We start from the raw sequence: 20,601 nt of genomic DNA on the forward strand, positions 1-20,601 counted from the left end.
CAGTGTGGCTCGGCAGGGTGCTGCAGACTCGCAACACTTTCCTGTGCTAATAATTTGCTGATCACCTCATTTTAGAATTCAGTTTCTGTATCCAGTCATCAATATCAGCAATTATAGAATACAGTAATAAACTAGTTCCATTTCACTGATGAATAAAGAAATGTAACAACTTACCAGCAAATTTTCAAATTGCGCAAAACTCATTGCAATAGAAGTTGTACGACTCCTAAGATCCATAAGGTCTGGATAAATGTCAGATTTTCCTTGGGTCAGAAACAACACCGGATACTTATTTTGCTTATGTCGAACCCTGTAAAAAGAGTTTTAAAATATAGAACGCTATTTAACATATTCCTAAGGAAAAGGAATCTTTTCAACAGTGTTTCTAGCACACAAAGTAGAAACCAACACACAACACAAACAAGTCAACTGATATACGCTCACCAGTGATAAATTTCCACCCTTTAAGAATTTCAATTGTTTTGTGTCTTCCCAGACTACAGTAATTTACTGCATACAAATTAAATACTGCCAGATGCAGACTTAATCCCTAGTTCTAAGACAGTCCTTAATGTGACAAGTACTGGCTATTGCCAGATAAATGTACTATCCTTGTATTTGTTTGTACTGAAAATACCTAGAACTGTGTTGAAACTGTAGAATATGTATTACTTGGTCATTATTTTTCTTATACAATACCCAGAAGGAAACGCATTCCAAACTGATGCAAACCCAAGATGAGCATGCTGCGTAGTGCTCTATCTTTTCTGCACCATCACTGAATACCGAATCCCTTTTAGCATCTCCACTGCCTTGTTCTGACTGTTCAACAGAGTAAAGGAATAATTTATCCACTGTCAACTCTCACATCTAGCTTATAAGGTAGTATCTGTTTAGTCAATACATTAACCTCCAACTTAATGGAAGAAACCATTTGCACACTGGACCCACAGTAAAAGAACTGAAAAAGAAGAAATGACAGCCCAGCATAACGTCTGCATATTTTCCTGCTCTTTTGAGAAAACAGGTATTTGTTGAAGCAATTAATGAGGCACCTGAATTCATAATGTGTTACATCTTTCACTCACTTTTTTTTTTGTTATTTGGGGACATGGTCAGGTGGCTGAGAGGTCTAGTTCCTAGTTTAGGGACTTAACTTTCCAAACGTGTTGTCATTCAAATTCAAATGAGTTTCAGAATTTACATTTTACTTAGATTCTCCAAAACATTTTCATATATGCCTGTATTTATAATTAAGTTAAAAATAACATTTAAAAATGACTCTTATTTATCTTACATTGTGCAAATGTCTGCATCAAAAGAAGAAAATACAATTCTCCTCCTTCCAGCATTTACTAGAGTGGTTTTCAGAATGATGTCCAAGAAGAGGTTCATGTCAAAATAGGTTGACAGGCCACCATCCCATTTCCCATCCTATGAAAATAAGGACAAGATTTGGCTGTTTAAATTTGTAATTACTGAAATTTTTCAGCTACCTAGAGAGAGTTCTCAATATCTAAGTTATTCAAAAACAGAAAAATTCAGCTTGTAAAACTAAATAAAAGAAAAGTTACTATTTGCCTATCCATCCCTACTTACAGAAGAGAAGGGCTGTTTGCAACTATTTTCCCACAACCTAACCAAAATGAAAGACTATTTGCAGAATAAAGATTCATTTAAAGGCTAATTATGTTAAAGGAAAAGACGAAAATGTTAAAATCATCAAATATAGTGAAAACATACAAAAGATTACTAAAACCTTCAGATATTTTGCACAGCTATTTATAAGTATACAGATATAGTATCAATATTTGACTGGGAAGGCTACTGCCTTCTAGTAAGATTAATGTTTTAAAAGGTTGAATCTGCGCTGTGGCCCTATCCTAGACTTACATACCTGTTTAAAGAAGAGAATGTGTGTACATGTATGTGCATGCACACACATGCATGCACATTTACAGGATTGATAGGTACTTACTTCCTTTTTCTGATGTCAAAAGGACAAAATGTGCAAGTTAAAACTGTCTTCAACTGTTAAAATATAAAGGTACACAGTATTGTGTAACATTAACTTTCAATTAAATAAAAACAATAAAAAAGGCAGTACAGTAAATTTTAGGTCTGTCGTAGGCAAACTGCTATATCATGATATTTATAAATAGTCTGCAAAATAACATAATGTATAAAAACAAGGAACATGCATGATTACTCACTCTTTGTTGACAGATCCATTTTATTTCTATGTTAAACCCAACATCTTGAGGAAGTGATTCGAGAACCTAGGTAAGATGACACTGGCATTAACTCACAAGTTGTCCATACAGCACCATTGTTAAGGATAAATGCTGGTCAAAAATACTGAAATTTCACACAATGATAAAGGAAATAGTCAATTTTTTTAAGATGAGAGATATCCATTCCTCTTCTCTATTATTCTCTTAGCTCACTTTGGATAAATGAGTTGCACCCTTCAGAATGAGAAATGGCATGATGTGCAACTAACTTCAATGAAGTACGTCAAGATCTACTTTTTACAAATACTGAAACAACACCTGCATTTTCTAGTTAGCTATTTATCAAGAAGCCTTTGATACAATCATATTTGATGAAAAATAATATGTTCAAATACTTTAAAAGAATCAATATTTTTCCTGTTTCTTTTCGTTAAAGGACAAAAAATTCCCTGAGATGAATAACCTTCCTTTTTTTGAGAGCTCATCTGAGAAGTTCCCATATGTTCATATTTATCTTTTGTATAGAAGAAAAGTACGTCAGTTTGGGAGACCAACAGCCTACAGCACAGTGTTTTTCAGTATATATCCTGTATGTAAATTCTTTGTGCAGCAAAGCACTAAATCCTCAAGCCTCAGAATACAATAAAGTGTTATTAAGTATTCAAAGGAAGTATTAACTTGTTCTAATGCTTTATACCAGTAAAATCAGTAAGCAGCTATACATTATTATAAAGAACTTTTGTAATTAATAAAACACTGTTAGCTGAATCTTTTACATGTCAAAAGATGACAGCTGCAAAAGAACGTAGCTGAACACCCCACTGATGGTAGACTGGAGAGGAGGACAGGGAATGGGGATGAAAATCTGTAAAATCAATCTGAATAAGTCAGTTTGTCAGAAAACTGATGCAGTTTATCCATTGGCTTTAGCTATGCAATGGCTTGGCTGGACAACCAGGTATTTTGTCTATCCGTAACTGATATCTACATTTGCCAACTTGCAACTAGATTAAATTTGAAATGCTAACGTGTTAGTAAATTAACACTACACCCTCGTTGCAACTAGGAGCCGCTGTTATTACCATGTTTACTCGAATATAAGACAGCCTCCCAGTTAGATTCTATATATGGACAATTTGTAAATTTGTTGTAATTTTCTAGATACAGAATCTAAGTTTGGAGGTCTGCCTTGAATTTGTCCCCCTTGCACAGCTAGAGCAGGCAAAATAAATCTGGGGGCTTCCTTGCCCTTCCAAAATTCCCCGCATCCCTTTACTGTCAGACTGGTCTCCCTGAATACATGAAATAAGGGGCAAATTTAAAAACACTGAAATAAACATGCCTGTACTAACCTGCATATAGGGTACCCACAGACTTAGTTCATCCAGAATTGATGCATTTTACCTTTTTTACAAACTGCTGCAAGCTTTAGCACAGGTACTCCATAACCATACTTTTAACCTTCTTATATATAGCACAAATCATTTTATTTTCTGCTTTTTTTTTTTGCAGAAATATATATGTTCTGGTGTAGTGGTAGAATCCTTGTCTGCCACATAGGAGACAGGTTCCATGGGAGAACCATGGCAATTTCAAGGCCTACAGGCACATGTTAGGCAGCATGCACACTGCCCAGTGTTGTAGCACATGCCCTGAAAAATATTTTGTGAAGCAGGCTGTTTTGGAGTCTGCACCTACTTCCAGTTTGCAGATCTGGCTCTTGTACTTGGTTCAGAGAAACAGCTGCACAAACTGTACAGTACAACTACTAATCCAAACCCAGAGGACTCATTATTTACCATATAGTTAACTGGGCTGGGCCACACCAGAGCCAACAGCATTTCAAGTCATCGTGACCCAATAGCTCAGCTGGTCAGTATGTGTGTGTATTCCAGATACCCCCACAAAGGATCCATGTGCTAATTAGTTCCCTACTCATGACTAGGACTGGGTCTTCTTGTCAAGAGTCTTGTGACCCTCCAAAAATGTGCACACAGATGAGGCACAGGGCAACTTGGTCCAGCACCACGTCATGGAGGGCAGGGCCACGCTAATCATATGTGACAGATTGAGAAAGGGGACGACAGAGGGATTCTGGGTGAACTGCTTGGGGCCCCATTTGGTGATGTTTGTCAGACATTTAAGGCTGGTGGAACAACAGGATTCTTGGAAATGGGAAAGGCAGGCACAGCTCAGCTGTGGGAATAAAGAGGAAGTCAAAATGTATGCAATGTAGTGGCTTGCCATGACTTGAAAAAATAGCCGGTGCTGAGGGGGACTGAGCACAATGGGCACCACCATATACCTTATTCAAATGGGCTGCACTAATCTGTCATTGTGGAAGGCTCCCATCATTATGTTTGCCCTATATGGACCATGTGTTTTAGTCATGCGCAGACTTGGCTGCACCTAATCATAATTGGTTTTCATTACTGAGTACACGCAGGTTTGGCAACAGTTTAATAACAGACAAAGCATTTAATGAGATATCCTTGCACGTGAATGTAAGACAAGGAGCTTCCCTCCCTCCGTGCTTATTGGGGAAAAAACCTTTTTATTCGAGTCTTATATCCAAGTCTTATATTCAAGTAAATATAGCATATAATAAATAGACATGCAAACTAATGATTCAGGCATTAGAAAAAAAACAACCAGTGCAAAGTAATGTAGTTAAGAAAATTTGGTAAGGTAAGGTAACATAAGATAAATGGAAGTATTTATCAGACTGTGTAGTAGTTTCTGAAAAAAGGTAATATAAAATGTGGTGGCAATACGTCATTAGCATAATATTAGAACTGTATACATTACTCTGTTTCCGGCTGTCCTGAGTAGCAGAAGCTAAGCAGTGCATTAATACAAATCTAATAGATACAAAAGCTTTACTAATAAAATATTACTGTATCACAACTGTAAAAGTAGTAATAGTATTTTTAGAGTTGTGCAAGAAACAGGACCCTGCACATGGTAACTACATTGGTACCTAGTTGCAGGATATTAAAACAGTCTTAGGCATTTTGACAAGCAGGCTGTTTTCCCAGGATATAAATTAATTACAAATAATTTACTATAGACTCGGTGGGTATGACAGATAGGGCCCTGTGCATAGTAACCACATTACTACAGTTATAAAAAGGTAACAGCAAACTGCAAGGCTAAAATTGTCAGAAGTAACTACATATTCCTCTACTTGTGGCATTTATTTGGATGCCTAAATCCCCAAAGGATCTGATTTTCAGGGATATTATGCACCTGCAGCTCTTAATTGCTACCAGTTGTGGTGAGCATATAAGGCATCTATTATTTATTTTTAGTTTCTTTTCCACTACTAAAGCAAATTCTTTGGCTCCCAAACACCACTGCTTCTAAGCAGTCCCTCAGAGGAAATACTTTAACTACCTGTGACCAGGGCCAACTCTAGGGGTGAGGGGCAGGGGTGATGAGCAGCCAAAGCATGGGGTGGGGATAGGAGCCAGGGTGGCAAGCAGCCAGAGCATGGAGCAGGGGGGTGGCAAGCACAAAGCCAGTGGAGTGGTGGCACCCTCAGCACTGTCCTCAGGGCCCCCCAAAGCATGGGGCCTGGGGCAGTCACCCCAATTTGCCCCTGCCCCCACAAGGGACGGCTCTGCCTGTTACCTCTCACCACAGCAGAAACAGAATGTCACCACCTAAATGACTAAGAAACGTTTAAAAAATAAAAGAGAAAAGAAATGGAAAAGTCCTTCAAGATTAACTTTTCTCTTCTCTTGGAACTCAAACCAGCAGATCAACATGACTCCACTTATAATTCATCCTGGAAATAGAAGGTATCTTGAGTGTTGAAGATATACTAATATTATCTGTGGTCTACAACAATTATTCTATTCCATGCAGTTACAGTATTTCAGCATTCAAAACCTGGATATTTGTTTGCTTTTTTTTTTTTTTTTTTAAAGAATAGCCTCTAAATTGATGTGCATGGTGGCAGCTAAAAATAAGCTTCATTTTGCACTTTTGGCTGTTACTAGGACCAACATTTTTGAATATTCATTTTCTAGGCTCTATGCATACAAGAACCCAAGGGAAAATTTATATTTTCACATTTCAATGTTGCATGGCTCTGTTCTACATTGATTACTTACGGTCTGGAGAGAAGGAAATGGCTGGTTCTCAGAAAAATAATTTTCCTCCTCTTTAAAAGATGCTAAAATGAAATATGAAAGACTACATTAATGGTAAATAGAAGCATTACCAAAACCCAAACTAGAAGACTTGCTTCAAATTCATGAGCCTTTATAAAAGTTAAAGCCAAATTACCCTCTGATTGTTTAATTCTTCCTCCTCAGCACTAATACATGGATTACTTAACAGAACTCCAAATTCTCTCGATTTAAAATTGAGGAAAGATGATTCTGACTTCTGCTGCAGGAAATCTTTCAACATATTCAACTAAGTACCTAAGTACTTGGTACTAAGTTTATTTTCTACTAATGGGGACTTCTTACCATCTTGTACCATCTATACTTTTCCCAGAGCCTGATGAAGGGACTTTAATCCTGAAAGCTTGCAGAAAAGGACAATTTTCTTGCAATTTCCCAGTTGGTCTAATAAAAGGTATCATTTTGGAACCAAGAGTTCTAGTTTTTTGTATGTCTACTAAGTACCTGAAGTATTTATTAGGGTATCACCCAGACGTACAGCATGAATAAAAAATACCCCTATCCTGAAGAGCTTACACATGAAGGCAAACTACAGAGGCAAATATGATGTCCTAGGTTCTACATTAAACTTCCATTAGATGGAAATAGCTACAATTCCAGCTGCATTGGGCATAATTTGCACTTCGAATTAGAGCTGACTCTATAATTCATTAGCAATACCCAGGATATCCAGTCCTCCCCATAAATGCCAACATTATACTCTTCAAAAGGAAGCTTCAAAAAAAGTTCTAGCCTTTTCAGAGCCTGCAGATAAAGTGTGAGCTCTCAGCATTAATCTGTTTGCCACAAGTTAAAAGGAACAGACCTCATTAACCAAAAGAAACATATTTAATACAGTATCTAAAGTCACTTCTAAATCTTTCCAACCATTTACTTCCAAGAATTTGTACTAACTTTTTATGTATGGAAAAAATAAATGGGATGTGGTTTATGGGATGCGGCATGTGTATTTTTTAACTCCCAAACAAGTCATCAACAATATTTGAACCCTACAGCATAGATATCTCCTCTTCAGTTTAAGCAACAATTAGGAAGGAAAAGAATCACGTGTACTCTGTGAACCAGCCATTATAGTCAGAAGAAACACACACAATGACAGTGGATTATGCTAGTGTTTTGATGGTATCTACTGGAACACTGGCCAAAAGGGCTTTTAATCTTTCCTTCCAGCTTCAGGCCCAAAGTATGTTCTATTGTCGTCAGACGTCACTACCAAATGTAACAATTAACCAGCATGCGTTGTCTGGGAGAAAATCTAGAGACTTCTGAAGACTATAGTATACTATAGTACATGAGACAGCCAAATCTTTTAACATGGAAGCAGTAACTATGCATGGTCTGCCTAATAATGGGTGCCACAGCCACATTTTGTTCCTGTGGATTGCAGAAGCATGTCATCTCTTTCAGACTGGATCCAAAACACCTAATACATGGTTTTTGATAGAAGAGAGACGTGGATCTATTCCACCTGTGCCCAAGATGATTTTGTGGAACATCTGATTTTTAATCATGTTGAACATTATGTTGTAGCAGATAACATTATATATTTGGCAACAGCTCAAGTTTACAATGTCCTGCAGAGAACATGGAGAGACTTGGCTTTTCTCCTTCTCACCTAGAAAGCTAAGACATGGATAAGGTTGGGGAACTTTTGGAGAAAGATCCTAGTGGCGATTATTAGTACAGTAGCAATTTTGCCTTTAAAATGTTGCAGCATAGTATTATATAATATCATTTATATATAGCCATTTGTGCTTTTCTAAATAAAAATCTCTGAAAACATTTATGGTATAAATTCGATTACTAGAGCTCTCAATTGCTAAAAAAAAATCTCAACTCAGTGTCCAAGAAAATCAGAATAAAATAACACCATAACAGAACATAAGATAACAAACCTCAAGATTATTTTGAATTAGTACATACCATTTTGATCCTTTAATTTCAACGCATTCACGTGAGCTAGCTAAAGAACATAAAAAATATTTAAATTAGTAAGAATGCTTTTGTTTGCAGAAATTTTTACTACTTTCATAAGGGAAAATATAAATTGTTCATTATCAATTTCCTTTAAGTTTAAAAGCCATTTAAACATAAATGCTCTTGAATGGAAGTAAGAGACAAAGTAAGAAACAATTTTTGTTCCAACCTGGCCAAAGTTAAGCTATAATGGAGAAGGCAAAAAAATTATTAGAAAAAGCTTTATTAAAAATCCAACCAGAAAACTTAGAAGTGGAAAGGCAGAAAAGGATGAAATTTAAAGTGAAGATCTCAAAGGAAAATATGAATGCTTGAACCGCTCTACTTTCATACACCAGAGCAACAAACATGGATCCTTATTTTCTCTGTTTAAAAATCCCAATTTCTCATTTAGAAGTACATCAATCATTATAATAAAATAAATTTTAAATACCTATATATTCTGGCATTTGGTTTTGTTTTTTTATCATGGAAAAAATCAGAGCTCCCCAGGCCCCTTTTGCTCACCAGGATGCAGGTCCATCTGCGGCGGTGCCCCCCACCCCCCAACCACTGCTTTGTGGCACTCCCGACCTGCAGCTCCCCGGCCCTGCTGGTACCCCTCATTCCTGACCTGCACTCCCCACTCAGCTCCCATGTGAGGAAAGGGATAGGTGTATGGAAAACAGTAGGCAGGTGGGGAAGGGAAGGTGTAGGCATAAGTGATGCATTGGGGGAGGCAGGGGGACATGTGCCCTCACAGATTTCTGCACTCACAGCGGGGTGCTGGGCTGCAACCAGGCTGGACCAGCTTCAGGCAGAAGCCACCTGGGAGCACCATGCTGCCATGGCAAGGTGTGGCAGCAGCGTGAAGTTGTGCCCCCTGCTGCTGCTGGATGGGCAAGGAGTGCTTCACCCTAATGGACATGGCACCACAGTTCTCCCTCCTGTGCCAGGGCCTGCCCACTGGACTCTGGAGGCCCAGCTGCAGCCCTGCACCCTGTTGTGAGTGCAGAAATCTAGAGGGGGCAAATCTCCCCCCCACCGTGTCCTCCCACCTATGCCCCACTCCCTGACATGTCACCTGTGCCCACCCACTCTCCAAAGACTTACCTTGGAGCTGCAGGAGCTGCTCTCCACCACATTGCCTGGTTGCCACATGCATGCATGATGTGTGCGTGCACCACATGCACATGGCACCCCTGTGCCCCACTCCCCCCAGCTCTGATCAGCCCCTTGCAGGCTGAAACTCAGCCAGCCCATGTGGGGAAACCCACCGTTTCCCATGGTTTCCCCCTTTAAAGGAGAAAGTCTGCATTTTTCCATGGCAAACTGAAAACCCGGATCCCTGGTTATAAATGACTCTTTATATGACTGTTTCAGGTTCCTCATCTTTTCTGCCCAAAGACTGTCTATGCTTTAGCCTGACCCTAGTTTATGGCAGGGGTGGCCAACCCACAGCTTACATATACAAGCAGCAAAGAAAGCTGTTGTGTGTGGTGCACAAGCCTCCATTCCAGCAACCCAGGACACAAACTGTCAGGTATACCTCTGGATCTTAGGGATCAGAATGGCACACCAGACAAAAAATTGGTTCCACTGGTTTATGGGATGTGGCCATATGTATGGCTGAGAACCTGGGCTGGGTATATGCTGGCACCACCCAACCATTCAGTTTCTTCTCCATCCCTCATCTCCCCCAAGACTGACAGAAGAGATGGAGTAATTTAACCAAGTAACAGTACCTTAAAGTTGTGATTTAAGATGCCCTTCCTTGAGTAAGAGGTCTCAAATTTTCAGCTCTCATGCTCCTGTCTCATCTCTTGTTGTTTCTTTTTCTAGCAAGTTATACCCTCCTTTTACAGCCACAGTATGGCCCAATGGAGAGAAAGATGTGAGCCTAATAATGCTAGCCAAGTTACCCAGCCAGTTTAGATTGGATTGCATATTCTTCCTAACCTCTATCCCCAACCTAAAGGGCATGTTAGATTTATGCCACATAAATTTTGACTTCTCTTCCTATTATTGACAAAGCTTAACCCACCTCTTTTGATCTCCTTCCCTTAGAAATTCTGAACTATCAGTTTCAATGACTTCTATTATTTGTCATAACCAACAGATCATCACCTGAGCTGTTTAGCAGACTGCTTCACTTTTTCACTCACTATATCCAAGGTAAGGCCATAATAAGAGGGCCTCACACATACTACAAGATTATTTATTTTTTTCAATCAAGCATTATATCCCTAATAAAACTTTATAACTGCTTATAATGATACAAAGAAAAATATCCTAGTTCCAGTTTTCCAGAAGTGCCAAGTACCCTCAGCTTCCATTAAGTATATAGTAAGAGCTTCAGCTAGGAAGCACTTCTGAAAATTCAGCCCTTTTCTCAACTTTAGCTACTTTACCATGATATTCTAATCAGCTGATACTAAACCCCTATATAAACTTGTTCCAAGATTGTTCCTTTCTACTGTATCCTTGGAGGAGAAAAGGAAGCACACTTAGTTGCTAACAACCATGAGAAGGCTTTTTGTTATTCCATTTCAGTAATTCACATAGCTTAGTACTAATATTCTATCTTTATATTTCCTCTTCAGTAAGATAAGTATGCTGCTAAAATTTGAAGAGAGTACTTGTATGTTAAGTTGCACACAGTATGCTGGAGTGGGGTGGGGGAAACAAGTGCTTTCAAATCACACCAGAAATAGGCCAGATGGTTCCCAGCAAGCAAGTAGCTACAGAGGTTCTCTTGCCACCAAAAACCCGAACATGCTGCCTCTGCAATTTCTTTAAGTGCAAGTGATGTGGAAAAGAAAGTGTTCTTGAAATTAACTGCAACCGTTATAATAACTTTGTCCCCCCCCGCAATTTTCCTTTTCTTTTGCCACCCTATTCACACATCTGCCACTTCAAAACAAAGACCTCTCATAATCAGGCTGAACAAAAAAATATATCGTGTGCAACAGCATGTCACACTAGCTGAACATGACATTACCTTTAATAACTGCAGCTGATCAAACGTGAGTTCTTTTACTGCAATCTCAAACAATTCTGATGGCTCAGCTTCCAGTTTCTTGAAAAAGGAAAAGTTAAATGTTAAAGTTTTACTCAAAATTGTGAAAAGCCATACATGTACTGTAAATAAGCAGTGGTGAAACAAAACAGCAACACAAATTGTACACTAAAGCTAGGGCTGATATAGACCTGCATACGTCTGATTTAAGGCCCGCTTCTGACCTAAACCTGATATAGAACTGGACCTGAACCCACAACCCGCATTAGCAACAACTTCTTACCCACAGACTGACCTGACCCAAACTCTGTTAAAGTTAAAAACACTGCTGACAGATGTGAAAAAATAGTGCTTTCCTGGAAGAAGCAGTGCATTAGTTCAACCTGGCTATGCAGTGTCTATATAGACTGGGTGCTTCAGCAGGGCTTTTTGGTGCTTTCATCTGAAACTGATTTAATCAGCTATTAGGTAAAAGCGCCAAAAAAGCCCCACTAAAACACCCAATCTATACAGATGCTACAGAGCCAGGTTGAACTAAAGTGCTGCTGCTTCTGGGAAAGCATGGGGAGGGGGTCACATCTGTCAGCAGCCGGTGGTGAGGCTTACATTCCAACCTAAGTGTAACCCTCAAAATTTTTTTTTCAGACTTGCACCTGAACTGCAAAATGTGAAGTAGCTCACATTCTCACCCAAACCCAACCTGCTTTGTACCAGACTTGATGCAGGACTCTATTATTTAATACAATTTGTGGATGAGAAGACCAGCTTTCTAAAATGGGAACATGGGCACTTAGGGGCTTCCAAATGGGTAACTCTGTCCAAACGTCTTTTACATAAGTAAACGTGAGATTTACAAAACACTTTAAAAAGTTAGTCCTATGTGAGGGTGAGAATTCTTGTAATAGCCTACATTTACTTAAAAAAAAATTCCTCGTTTTTCAACACAAACTTTGTAAGTTCAAATATAAAGTATAAAACTGTTTTAAAATTTCACAACCCTCCAAAACTTGCTCACCCTCTGGAAACATGCAGATGCTTCCCTAATACTACAATGGGGGTACTTATATGTCCAGACTGGGTAACAGAATTACTCCTATACTTTCGCTGAGTAACTCACAGCTGGTCACAAACCACACTCTGGCTATTCACTAGATGAAAGAGAATTTTGCCTTGTGTCATAGCAGAACTGAGGCAATTCTTTTTCTTCTATAAGATGTCTTGAAATAAGTCCTTGAGAAAACAGAACATTTGAAGTACTTCTGCATTCCTTTTCAGTAAAAAGGAGAATGCCATTTTCTCAATTTAAATATCTGCCCATGTTCACCGTAGCAGATTATACTGAATTGCAATGAGTATGAGTTGAGGATTTAATCTAGTCAGCACAATGGGAAAAAGGGAGAGGAAAGGAGAGGGAAAACAGCTCAGCCTCTCTTTGTACTGATTTGCTATTCTACACAAAGTTTTTGTGCCTGAGCCAAAGCAGATCCAACGAACCAGAAAGAAGAGCACTTAGGTTATTATAAACTCTTTAAAAAAGGAAATACATTAAGGCATTTTTTGAGTCATAAAATGCTTTTTTTTTTTTATAAAGGGATTTAAAAAAAAGTTTATGATCATCTAATTCATTAAGAATTGTCAATGTCTTGCGTGTTATGAAACTTAAAGGTTGCAGAGAGTCTGCAACTGTATTTAAGGTGTGCTCTTTTCAGTGTTGCCATCACCACCAGTATATGCTATACTAGTGCTGCTCAGCCAAGTTCTGTTCAAATGTGACCATGAGAATCTCAGCCTTCCTGTCTGAGAAAGCACAGTGGCATCCTTTTGGTCCTAAAGGACAAAGGGAGCCCAGGTAAGAAGGGAAGCTTTTCACTGCTGATGTCCTTTCTGTCCTGATTATACTCTCTGTGGCCTATCACTCAATCCTAGCCTCAGCTACTCTCATCATTAAGGTGCTGTGCATAAAGGTAAAGATAAAATAGTTCTAGAAGTGGTAGCAAAGCTAGTTTCTCAAAATCTCCCTCTATCTCCATCCCCAAGAATGAAATAATGGGGGGGGGAAGGGAAGTCATCTTGTGACAACTTATTAGGGCAGAAGTATGGGAGATGATAGTTTTCCACATTGTGTGTGTCATGGACTAAAAAAAGGTTGAGAACAACTACATTATATTATGAGAAAGTGTCAGATCGCAGCTTTGAAATGTTGTTCCTGCTGCTGCGTCAATGTGAAAAGTATTAAGTTAGCTCACCTTCTGTGGTATATTTTTAAGCAAAACAAACATTTCCAATTCATTAACTCTAGAAATATATGTTTCTATTTGCATCTCAGAAGACCATCTTGTTTTTATTAGGTGCCTACAAATTTCAGTTGCATTATTTCAGCTACAATTGCCACAGTAAAAAGAAATATAGCCAATACATTTTTACCTACCTTTTTCATTGCCAAACAACAAGTGAGATCATGATATACAACAGGCACGTGATCCTTCGAAAGGTGTACATCAAATTCCACAAATGCTGCTCCCTGCCAAGAATTTTTTGAAAAGTAGTAACTACACATACACACATGAAGATTATCAAGTCCCCAGAAGAAAGACGACCCATATACACAGGTAAACTTTTAGGAACAAGGTATCCCAGTCAGGGTTAATAGCTGGCAATTGTTACATTTTGCATGTTAACTGAAATAAAATAATTACATTGGCTGATTTTAAAAAAGTCATTACAGTATACATATTGACTAAGTTCTTGAATTCAACAACTGAAGAGAAACTTTATAAATGGGTTTATGTATCTACAGTGCCTAACATAAATCCCCACCTTGATTTGCCTGGAGAGATGGGAAGGAAGAGAGGTGCAGCAGATTTAAGAGACCCAAAGAGAACACTCCACAATGTCACAAAGCCAGAGCTACTGCCAGCTCTTCCTCTGCTTTTACCTGTGAGATGTCTGCCCACTGTCAAGGATCCCACCCTGTTCCCTGGTTTGGCACCGTGGAGACCATGACTTGCAGGCTCCTTTCAATGACAGCCAGGTGGGGAGTACCTGTAATGTAAGCGGTGCCTCCTAGTGGTGTCCTACAGGGAGCAGGCAAGAGAGCTACAGGAGGAGGTGGCAAGCCTCTGACATCCTCCACCATGAGGATATTCATTGATTCAACGCTGGAGGAGACCTCTAAGACTATGGAGGAAGGACTGCCAGAGGCAGCGCTAGAGAAGGAATAAGATACAGAGTCTCAGGAGGGTGAAAGCTGGAAGCTTATGATCTCTGGCAGTAAGCAGAAGTCTTCATCCTCACTTGCAGCGATCTGGCTGGAGAAGAGATATGGATCCCTAGCAACAGAGGAAGATGAACACGTTCCATTGGCGGAAGAGGCCAGGCCAGGCCAGGCTAGGCATCCCCAAGGTTGGGAGGATCAAGATCACTGCCACCAAGCAGCAGCAATGGGTGGTGATGGTTGGAGACTCCCTTCTGTTGGAGATGGAAGTATCCATCTGCTAGTCTGACCTGTTGTCTCAGGAGGTCAGCTGCTTGCCTGGAGCCTGGATCCACGATGTCACAGAATAATTACTAAGACTCATCCACACCTCTGACTCCTACCCCATGCTGTTCATGCATGTGGGTGCCAATGATACTGCCAGAGGTAATCCTGAGCAAATCCAAAGTGACTATAGGGCTCAGGGTGCAAGGGTGAAGGGGACAGAGGCCCAGGTGTTGTTCTCCTTGATTCTTCTGGTCAAAATGAAAAGCCCTGGGAGGAGTGGACGCATCCTGCAGATCAATGCATGGCTGCACAGATGACGTCGTCAGCAGGATTTTGCCATCTTCGATGAGCTGTTGTTCCAAAAAGAACACCTGCTAGGAAGAGACAGGATCTATCCAACAAAGACAGGGAAAAGCATCTTTGCCAATAGGCTTGCTAACCCAGTGAGGAGGGCTTTAAACTAGGTTTACTGGGGAATGGAGACCAAAGCCCTGAAGTAAGTGGGGAAATAGGGGATCTGGATAAAGTACAAGCAACAAGGGAGGCTCTCTCATTCTTCCTGAGAAAGTAGGGCAATCGGTTAGTTACCTCAGGTGTCCAAACAAATGCACAGACCCTGAGAAACAAGCAGAAAGAACTGAAAGTTAAGGTGTGTGTCTGATATAGACCAGGAGGATGAGGTGAATGAGGCTTTTTTCAAACAGCTAGAAGAAGTTTCCTGATCACTAGCTGTGGTTCTCAGGGAGGATTTCAATCACCCTGACATCTGCAGGGAGGGCTATACAACAGCATACAGGCAATCCAAGAAGTTTTTGGAGAGTGTTGGAGATAACTTCTTGTTGGAAGCCAAGTAGGGGTCATGCTCTTCTTGACCTGTAGCTCACAAACAGGTGCGAGTTGGTGGGGAATGTAGTAGTGAATGGCAACTTGGGCAGCAGCGACTATGAGACAATTGAGTTCAGGATCCTGAGGACTGGAAAGAAGGAGAGCAGCAGAGTAAGGACCCTGGACTTCAGAAAAACAGACTCTGACTCCCTCAGGGAACTAATGGGCAGGGTCCCTTGGGAGGCCAGTCTGAGGGGAAAAGGAGTCCAGGAAAGCTGGCTGTACTTCAAAGAAACCTTACTGTGGGTACAGGAATGAGCCATCCCAATGCGCAAAAAGACCAACAAGTATGGCAGAAGACCAGCTTGTCTTAGCAGAGAATTCTTCAATAAGCCAAACACAAAAGGGAAGCTTGCAAGACGTGGAAAACTGGACAACAAACTAGGGAGGAGCAGAAGAGTACTGTTTGGGCATGCAGGGAAGAAATCAAGAAGGGACATGAAGGGTAACAAGATTTTCTACAAGTATGTCAGCAACAAGGGAAAGATCAGGGAAAGTATGGATCCCTTACTGAATGGTGGCGGCAACCTAGCAGTGACAGATGACGCAGAAAAGGCTGAAGTACAGGTAGCCCCTGGACTTGCAACACAACTGATTTCTGAAAGCCATGTCTTAAGTCAAAACGTTGTCACACTGAACCGATTTTCCCACAGAAAACAATGTTATAAATGAGGGATTTATTGGCCCGATACCCTATTTTCACCAAAAATAACCCAGAATTTTGTACTCAAATCAATTATAGATGAGTAATATAGTTACAGTAATGTATTTATATTGTAAATAGCAATCATATTGATTTGGAAGGAGTTCTTTGAGGTGACTTCCTTGGACTTTTTGAAGGGCTCTTGGTTGCACTTTTTCAAGGGTTTTTGCCTGGAGTCTTCTCAGGAGTCTTGGCTGCAGGTTTTTCTGAACTCTTGTCTGCTTTCTTAAAGAAAGTGTCCAAGGAAGTTTGGACATGTGTTCTCCAGGGAGATGGGCAACGCAGCAAATTTGTTCGTTGGCATGGTATTGCATTGGATCAAGTGTTGTAAAGTCGAAACTCATGTCAGAAAGTTGAAACTGTCAATTTATAAACAATATACGTGTGAAACATTGCAGCTTGAAATGTTGTAAATCAAGGACAGCCTGTACTCCATTACTTTTTTACCTCAGTCTTCACTGTCAAAGTCAGTCCCCAGACTACTGCACTCAGCAGCACAGTTTGGGGAGGAGGTGAGCAGCTGACAGTTGTGAAAAAACAGGTTAGGGACTATTTAGTAAAGCTGGATGTGTATAAGTATGGGGCCAAATGTGATGCACAAGAGGGTGCTGAGGAAGTTAGCCAATGCGACTGCACAGCCACTGGCCATCATTTTTGAAAACCTGTAGTGACCAGGAGAGGTCCCAGTTTATTAGAAAAGGGCAAATATAGGGCCCTTCATTAAGAAAGGGAAGGAGGATTCAGGGAACTACAGACTGAGCATCACCTCAGTTCCTGGAAAAGTCATGGAGCAGGTTCTCAAGGAACCCATTTCTAAGCACTTGAAGGAGAAGGAGGTGATTAGGAACAATCAGCATGGATTCACCAAGGGCAAGTCATGCCTGACCAGCCTGATTGCCTTCTATGACAGGATGACTGGCTCTGTGGATGCAGCAAAAGCAGCAGACATACCTTGACTTTAGCAAGGCTTTTGATATCATCTCCCACAACGCTGGCAGCAGAAAGCAAAGGAAGTCCAGGTTGGATGAATGGACTGTAAAGGTGGATAGAAAACTAGATAGATCATCACGTTCAAAGGACAGTAAATCAATGGCTCAATGTCTAGTTGGCATCCAATATCAAGTGGAGTGCCCCAGGGGTTGGTCCTGAGGCCGGTTTTGTTCAATAGCTTCATTAATGGTCTGGAAGATGGGATGAAGTGCACCCTCAGCAAGTTGGCGGGTGACATCAAGCTGGGTGGAGTAGTAAATATGCTGGAGGGTAGGGTTAGGCTTCAGAGAGACCTCAACAAATTGGAAGACTGGACCAAAAGAAAACTCATGAAGTTCAGTAAGCACAAATGCAAAGTTCTGCACTTAGGATGGAACAATCCCATGAAACAGTACAGGATGGAGACTGAATGTCTAAAGAGGCAGCTCTGCAGAAGAGGATCTGGGAGTTACAGTGGACAATAAGCCAAATATAAGCCACGTGTCTTTGTTGTGAAGAAAGCTAACAGCACGTTGGGCTAAATTAGTAGAAGTGTTGCCAGCAGATCAAGGGAAATGATTCTTCCCCTCTATTCAGCACTTGGGAGGTCACATCTGGAGTACTGTGTCCAATTTTGAGTCCTCCACTACAGAAAGAATGTGGACAAATTAGATAGTCCACCAGAGGGCAACAAAAGCATCTGGGACACATGACTCTGAGAAGAGGCGGAGGGAACTGGGCTTATTTAGTCTAGAGAAGAGAAGACTGAGGGGGGATTTAATACCAACCTCCAGTTACCTAAAGGGTAGTTCCAGAGAGGCTGGAGTTAGACTGTTCTCAGTGGTGGCAAATGACAGAACAAGGAGCAATGGTCTCAAGTTGCAGCAAGAGAAATTAAGGTTAGATATCAGAAAGAATTCCCTCACTAGGAGGGTAGTAAAGCACCGGAACAGGTTACCCAGAGAGGTGGTGGAATTTCCACCCTTGGAGGTTTTAAAGACCTGGCTACACAAAGCCTTGGCTGGGATGATCTAGTTGGGGGTGGTCCTGATTTAAGCAGTGGAATGGACTAGATGACCTTCTGAGATCCCTTCCAACCCTGGTTTTCTATGAGTCTATCAACTTTAAGGAAAATGTCAGGCTTTAGGGAAATGCAAGGATGGGAGCCTCAACTAATTATATAAAGAAAAAAGTTATCAACTTTCACAGAGAGTTACTGCCACAACTCCATTTGTTCACTTTACCATTTCTGTATCAGCTAGATGACATTTATCTTATTGAGTTATTATATTTTCAAGAGAATGCATAGGAGAAATTATCAATTTTTTAAAAGGAGTTGTATATACATACATGGCTAGCAGCATTCCTTAGAGAAGCAACAGTGTTTTCCTGAACTTTAGCGAGCCTGAAATAATAAAAAGGGAAAAAAAGGGTTTAGGAATAACACTGCAGAGCAAGTGATTAAAAACTGAAAATACAGTTATCATCATGGAACAATTAAAACCTGACAAATTTAAGTAATTTTGTTTTTCATGAGTTTTTCATAAAATGCAAATTAACACTTATGCAACTGGAAGTAAACAAAAAATGTTAAAATTGAAGTGCACAGGAACTTACTTGGTAGTTGTTGTAGAATTTCCTGCACCCCTGTGTCCAACATCAAGAGTTGTTCTTGGCTTCCAGTACTTAGCATATGAGGCTTTCATATTACAACTGTATCCTACTATTGGCTTAATAATGATGTAGTCCACTATAAAAAAAAATTACATAAAGAATTACATAAAGCTGTGACCTTTTAAATGATAAGCAAACCCATCTATCTATTTCTCTGTAAGTGGTTCAGAACCCCAATAACTTAAAAATTATATGAGGTACAGCAACACTACATACACTGTTAATTACTTGATCTTTAAACACCATCCCAACCACAGAATCACCTAACAGAAGTGAAAAACATCACAAGAAAGTTTAGTCTAAACTCATGAAGCACATTTCTGAAGTCTTTGAATTAAGTGGCTAAAACAGATCTATTCAAAATGGCAGGGCATTTATACACATGCTACGGGGTGGGGGGAGCTTTAATTAGTGCAGCTCCAAGAGGCATGCTAATTAAAAGCACCTGGAGCATCACATGCATCAGCAGGCCCATGCTGGAAAATGGCAGTGGGGAGCTTTAAACTGAAGCTTGTTTGACAATTAACTGTGTCTGCTGAAGCATGGTAATTACAGTGCCCCAGCAGACTAGATTTAGTGCTGTAATTAGTGTGTCAGAGCAGCCCTGCTGCACGTGTATAGAAGCCCTCAGATCCTTATTATTTTATGCAGGCAATGCTACACTCAAGCTCAGGACTTCAGTTTTGGTGCTAGCCTGACTGCTTAAACTGAATTTTAATGGGATTCACGCTTACCAGTTTGAAGTGCCATAACCCCAAATCACATTCACTCCCTTTAGAATTTCTATATTAAACAAAACATTCATTATTTATTCAATTTCAAGGTCATGCTTATGTTGAATTTCTTGTTTATAGGAAGCATACCTCTAACTTTTCCAATAGTTTTTCTTGAAATTCGGCTCATAATAGGAAGTGTGAGAATTCCACAGCTCTTTCCTTGTTCTGCAATCGTGGAAGATAAGAGGCAAGCAGAGCCCACATGGCCTGGCAGTGCATCTCCTTGTACTACCGCTTCACTTAAATCTTCCTAAAAATAGAAGTATTAGATTTTTTTGTAAAAGCTAAAACACATTAAAACACTCTCTCCCCCATGCCCCTCCTTCTCCTCCCCATCATGGAAGCTTTACTCCTCAAATTAATGTACTACATCAGTACTTGTATAAAACATTTTTTCAGTGTACTTTTCATTACAAGGCCACTCAGTCTAGGCTCAGAAAATACTTTATTTCAGACATACCGCTTTGGTTTGTTTAGTTTATTTTGAATCTATTTTTTGTTTTTGGAAAGGAAGATGTCAACTAAACAAGCACACTGGAAACAATCAAACGCATAATCTAAATTAGTACATGTTTAATTCATTCTACAAGTTTCTAATGTAAATTACCTCATGGTATACCCAGACAAGCACATGCAATAAGTAATGAAATTTATGAAAGGTGGTCAACTTCAGACAAACTATGGGACATTTATTAACTCTGTTGCCGG

At 40.0% G+C, this 20,601-nt stretch overlaps 1 protein-coding gene across 2 annotated transcripts in view; it reads right to left on the reverse strand.

Moving 5' to 3' along the window:
* Window positions 1-96: 96 nt before the first annotated feature.
* GPCPD1 (glycerophosphocholine phosphodiesterase 1) overlaps window positions 97-20,601 on the reverse strand; it is a 65,881-nt gene continuing 45,376 nt past the window's right edge. For both annotated transcript variants that reach the window (XM_019516199.1, XM_019516200.1), the window contains exons 9-18: window positions 19,981-20,143; window positions 19,061-19,193; window positions 18,794-18,848; window positions 13,834-13,926; window positions 11,388-11,465; window positions 8,354-8,393; window positions 6,353-6,414; window positions 2,214-2,279; window positions 1,298-1,434; window positions 97-310 (exon numbers count right to left, since the gene is read on the reverse strand). In XM_019516199.1, coding sequence (XP_019371744.1) covers window positions 112-310; window positions 1,298-1,434; window positions 2,214-2,279; window positions 6,353-6,414; window positions 8,354-8,393; window positions 11,388-11,465; window positions 13,834-13,926; window positions 18,794-18,848; window positions 19,061-19,193; window positions 19,981-20,143 — 1,026 coding nt within the window. In that variant the 3' untranslated portion in view covers window positions 97-111. The remainder of the gene's footprint in view (window positions 311-1,297; window positions 1,435-2,213; window positions 2,280-6,352; window positions 6,415-8,353; window positions 8,394-11,387; window positions 11,466-13,833; window positions 13,927-18,793; window positions 18,849-19,060; window positions 19,194-19,980; window positions 20,144-20,601) is intronic.

Source organism: Gavialis gangeticus, unplaced genomic scaffold (genome assembly GCF_001723915.1).
Source record: "Gavialis gangeticus isolate Ggan-Ray unplaced genomic scaffold, GavGan_comp1, whole genome shotgun sequence".
Classification (NCBI taxonomy): Eukaryota; Metazoa; Chordata; order Crocodylia; family Gavialidae; genus Gavialis; species Gavialis gangeticus.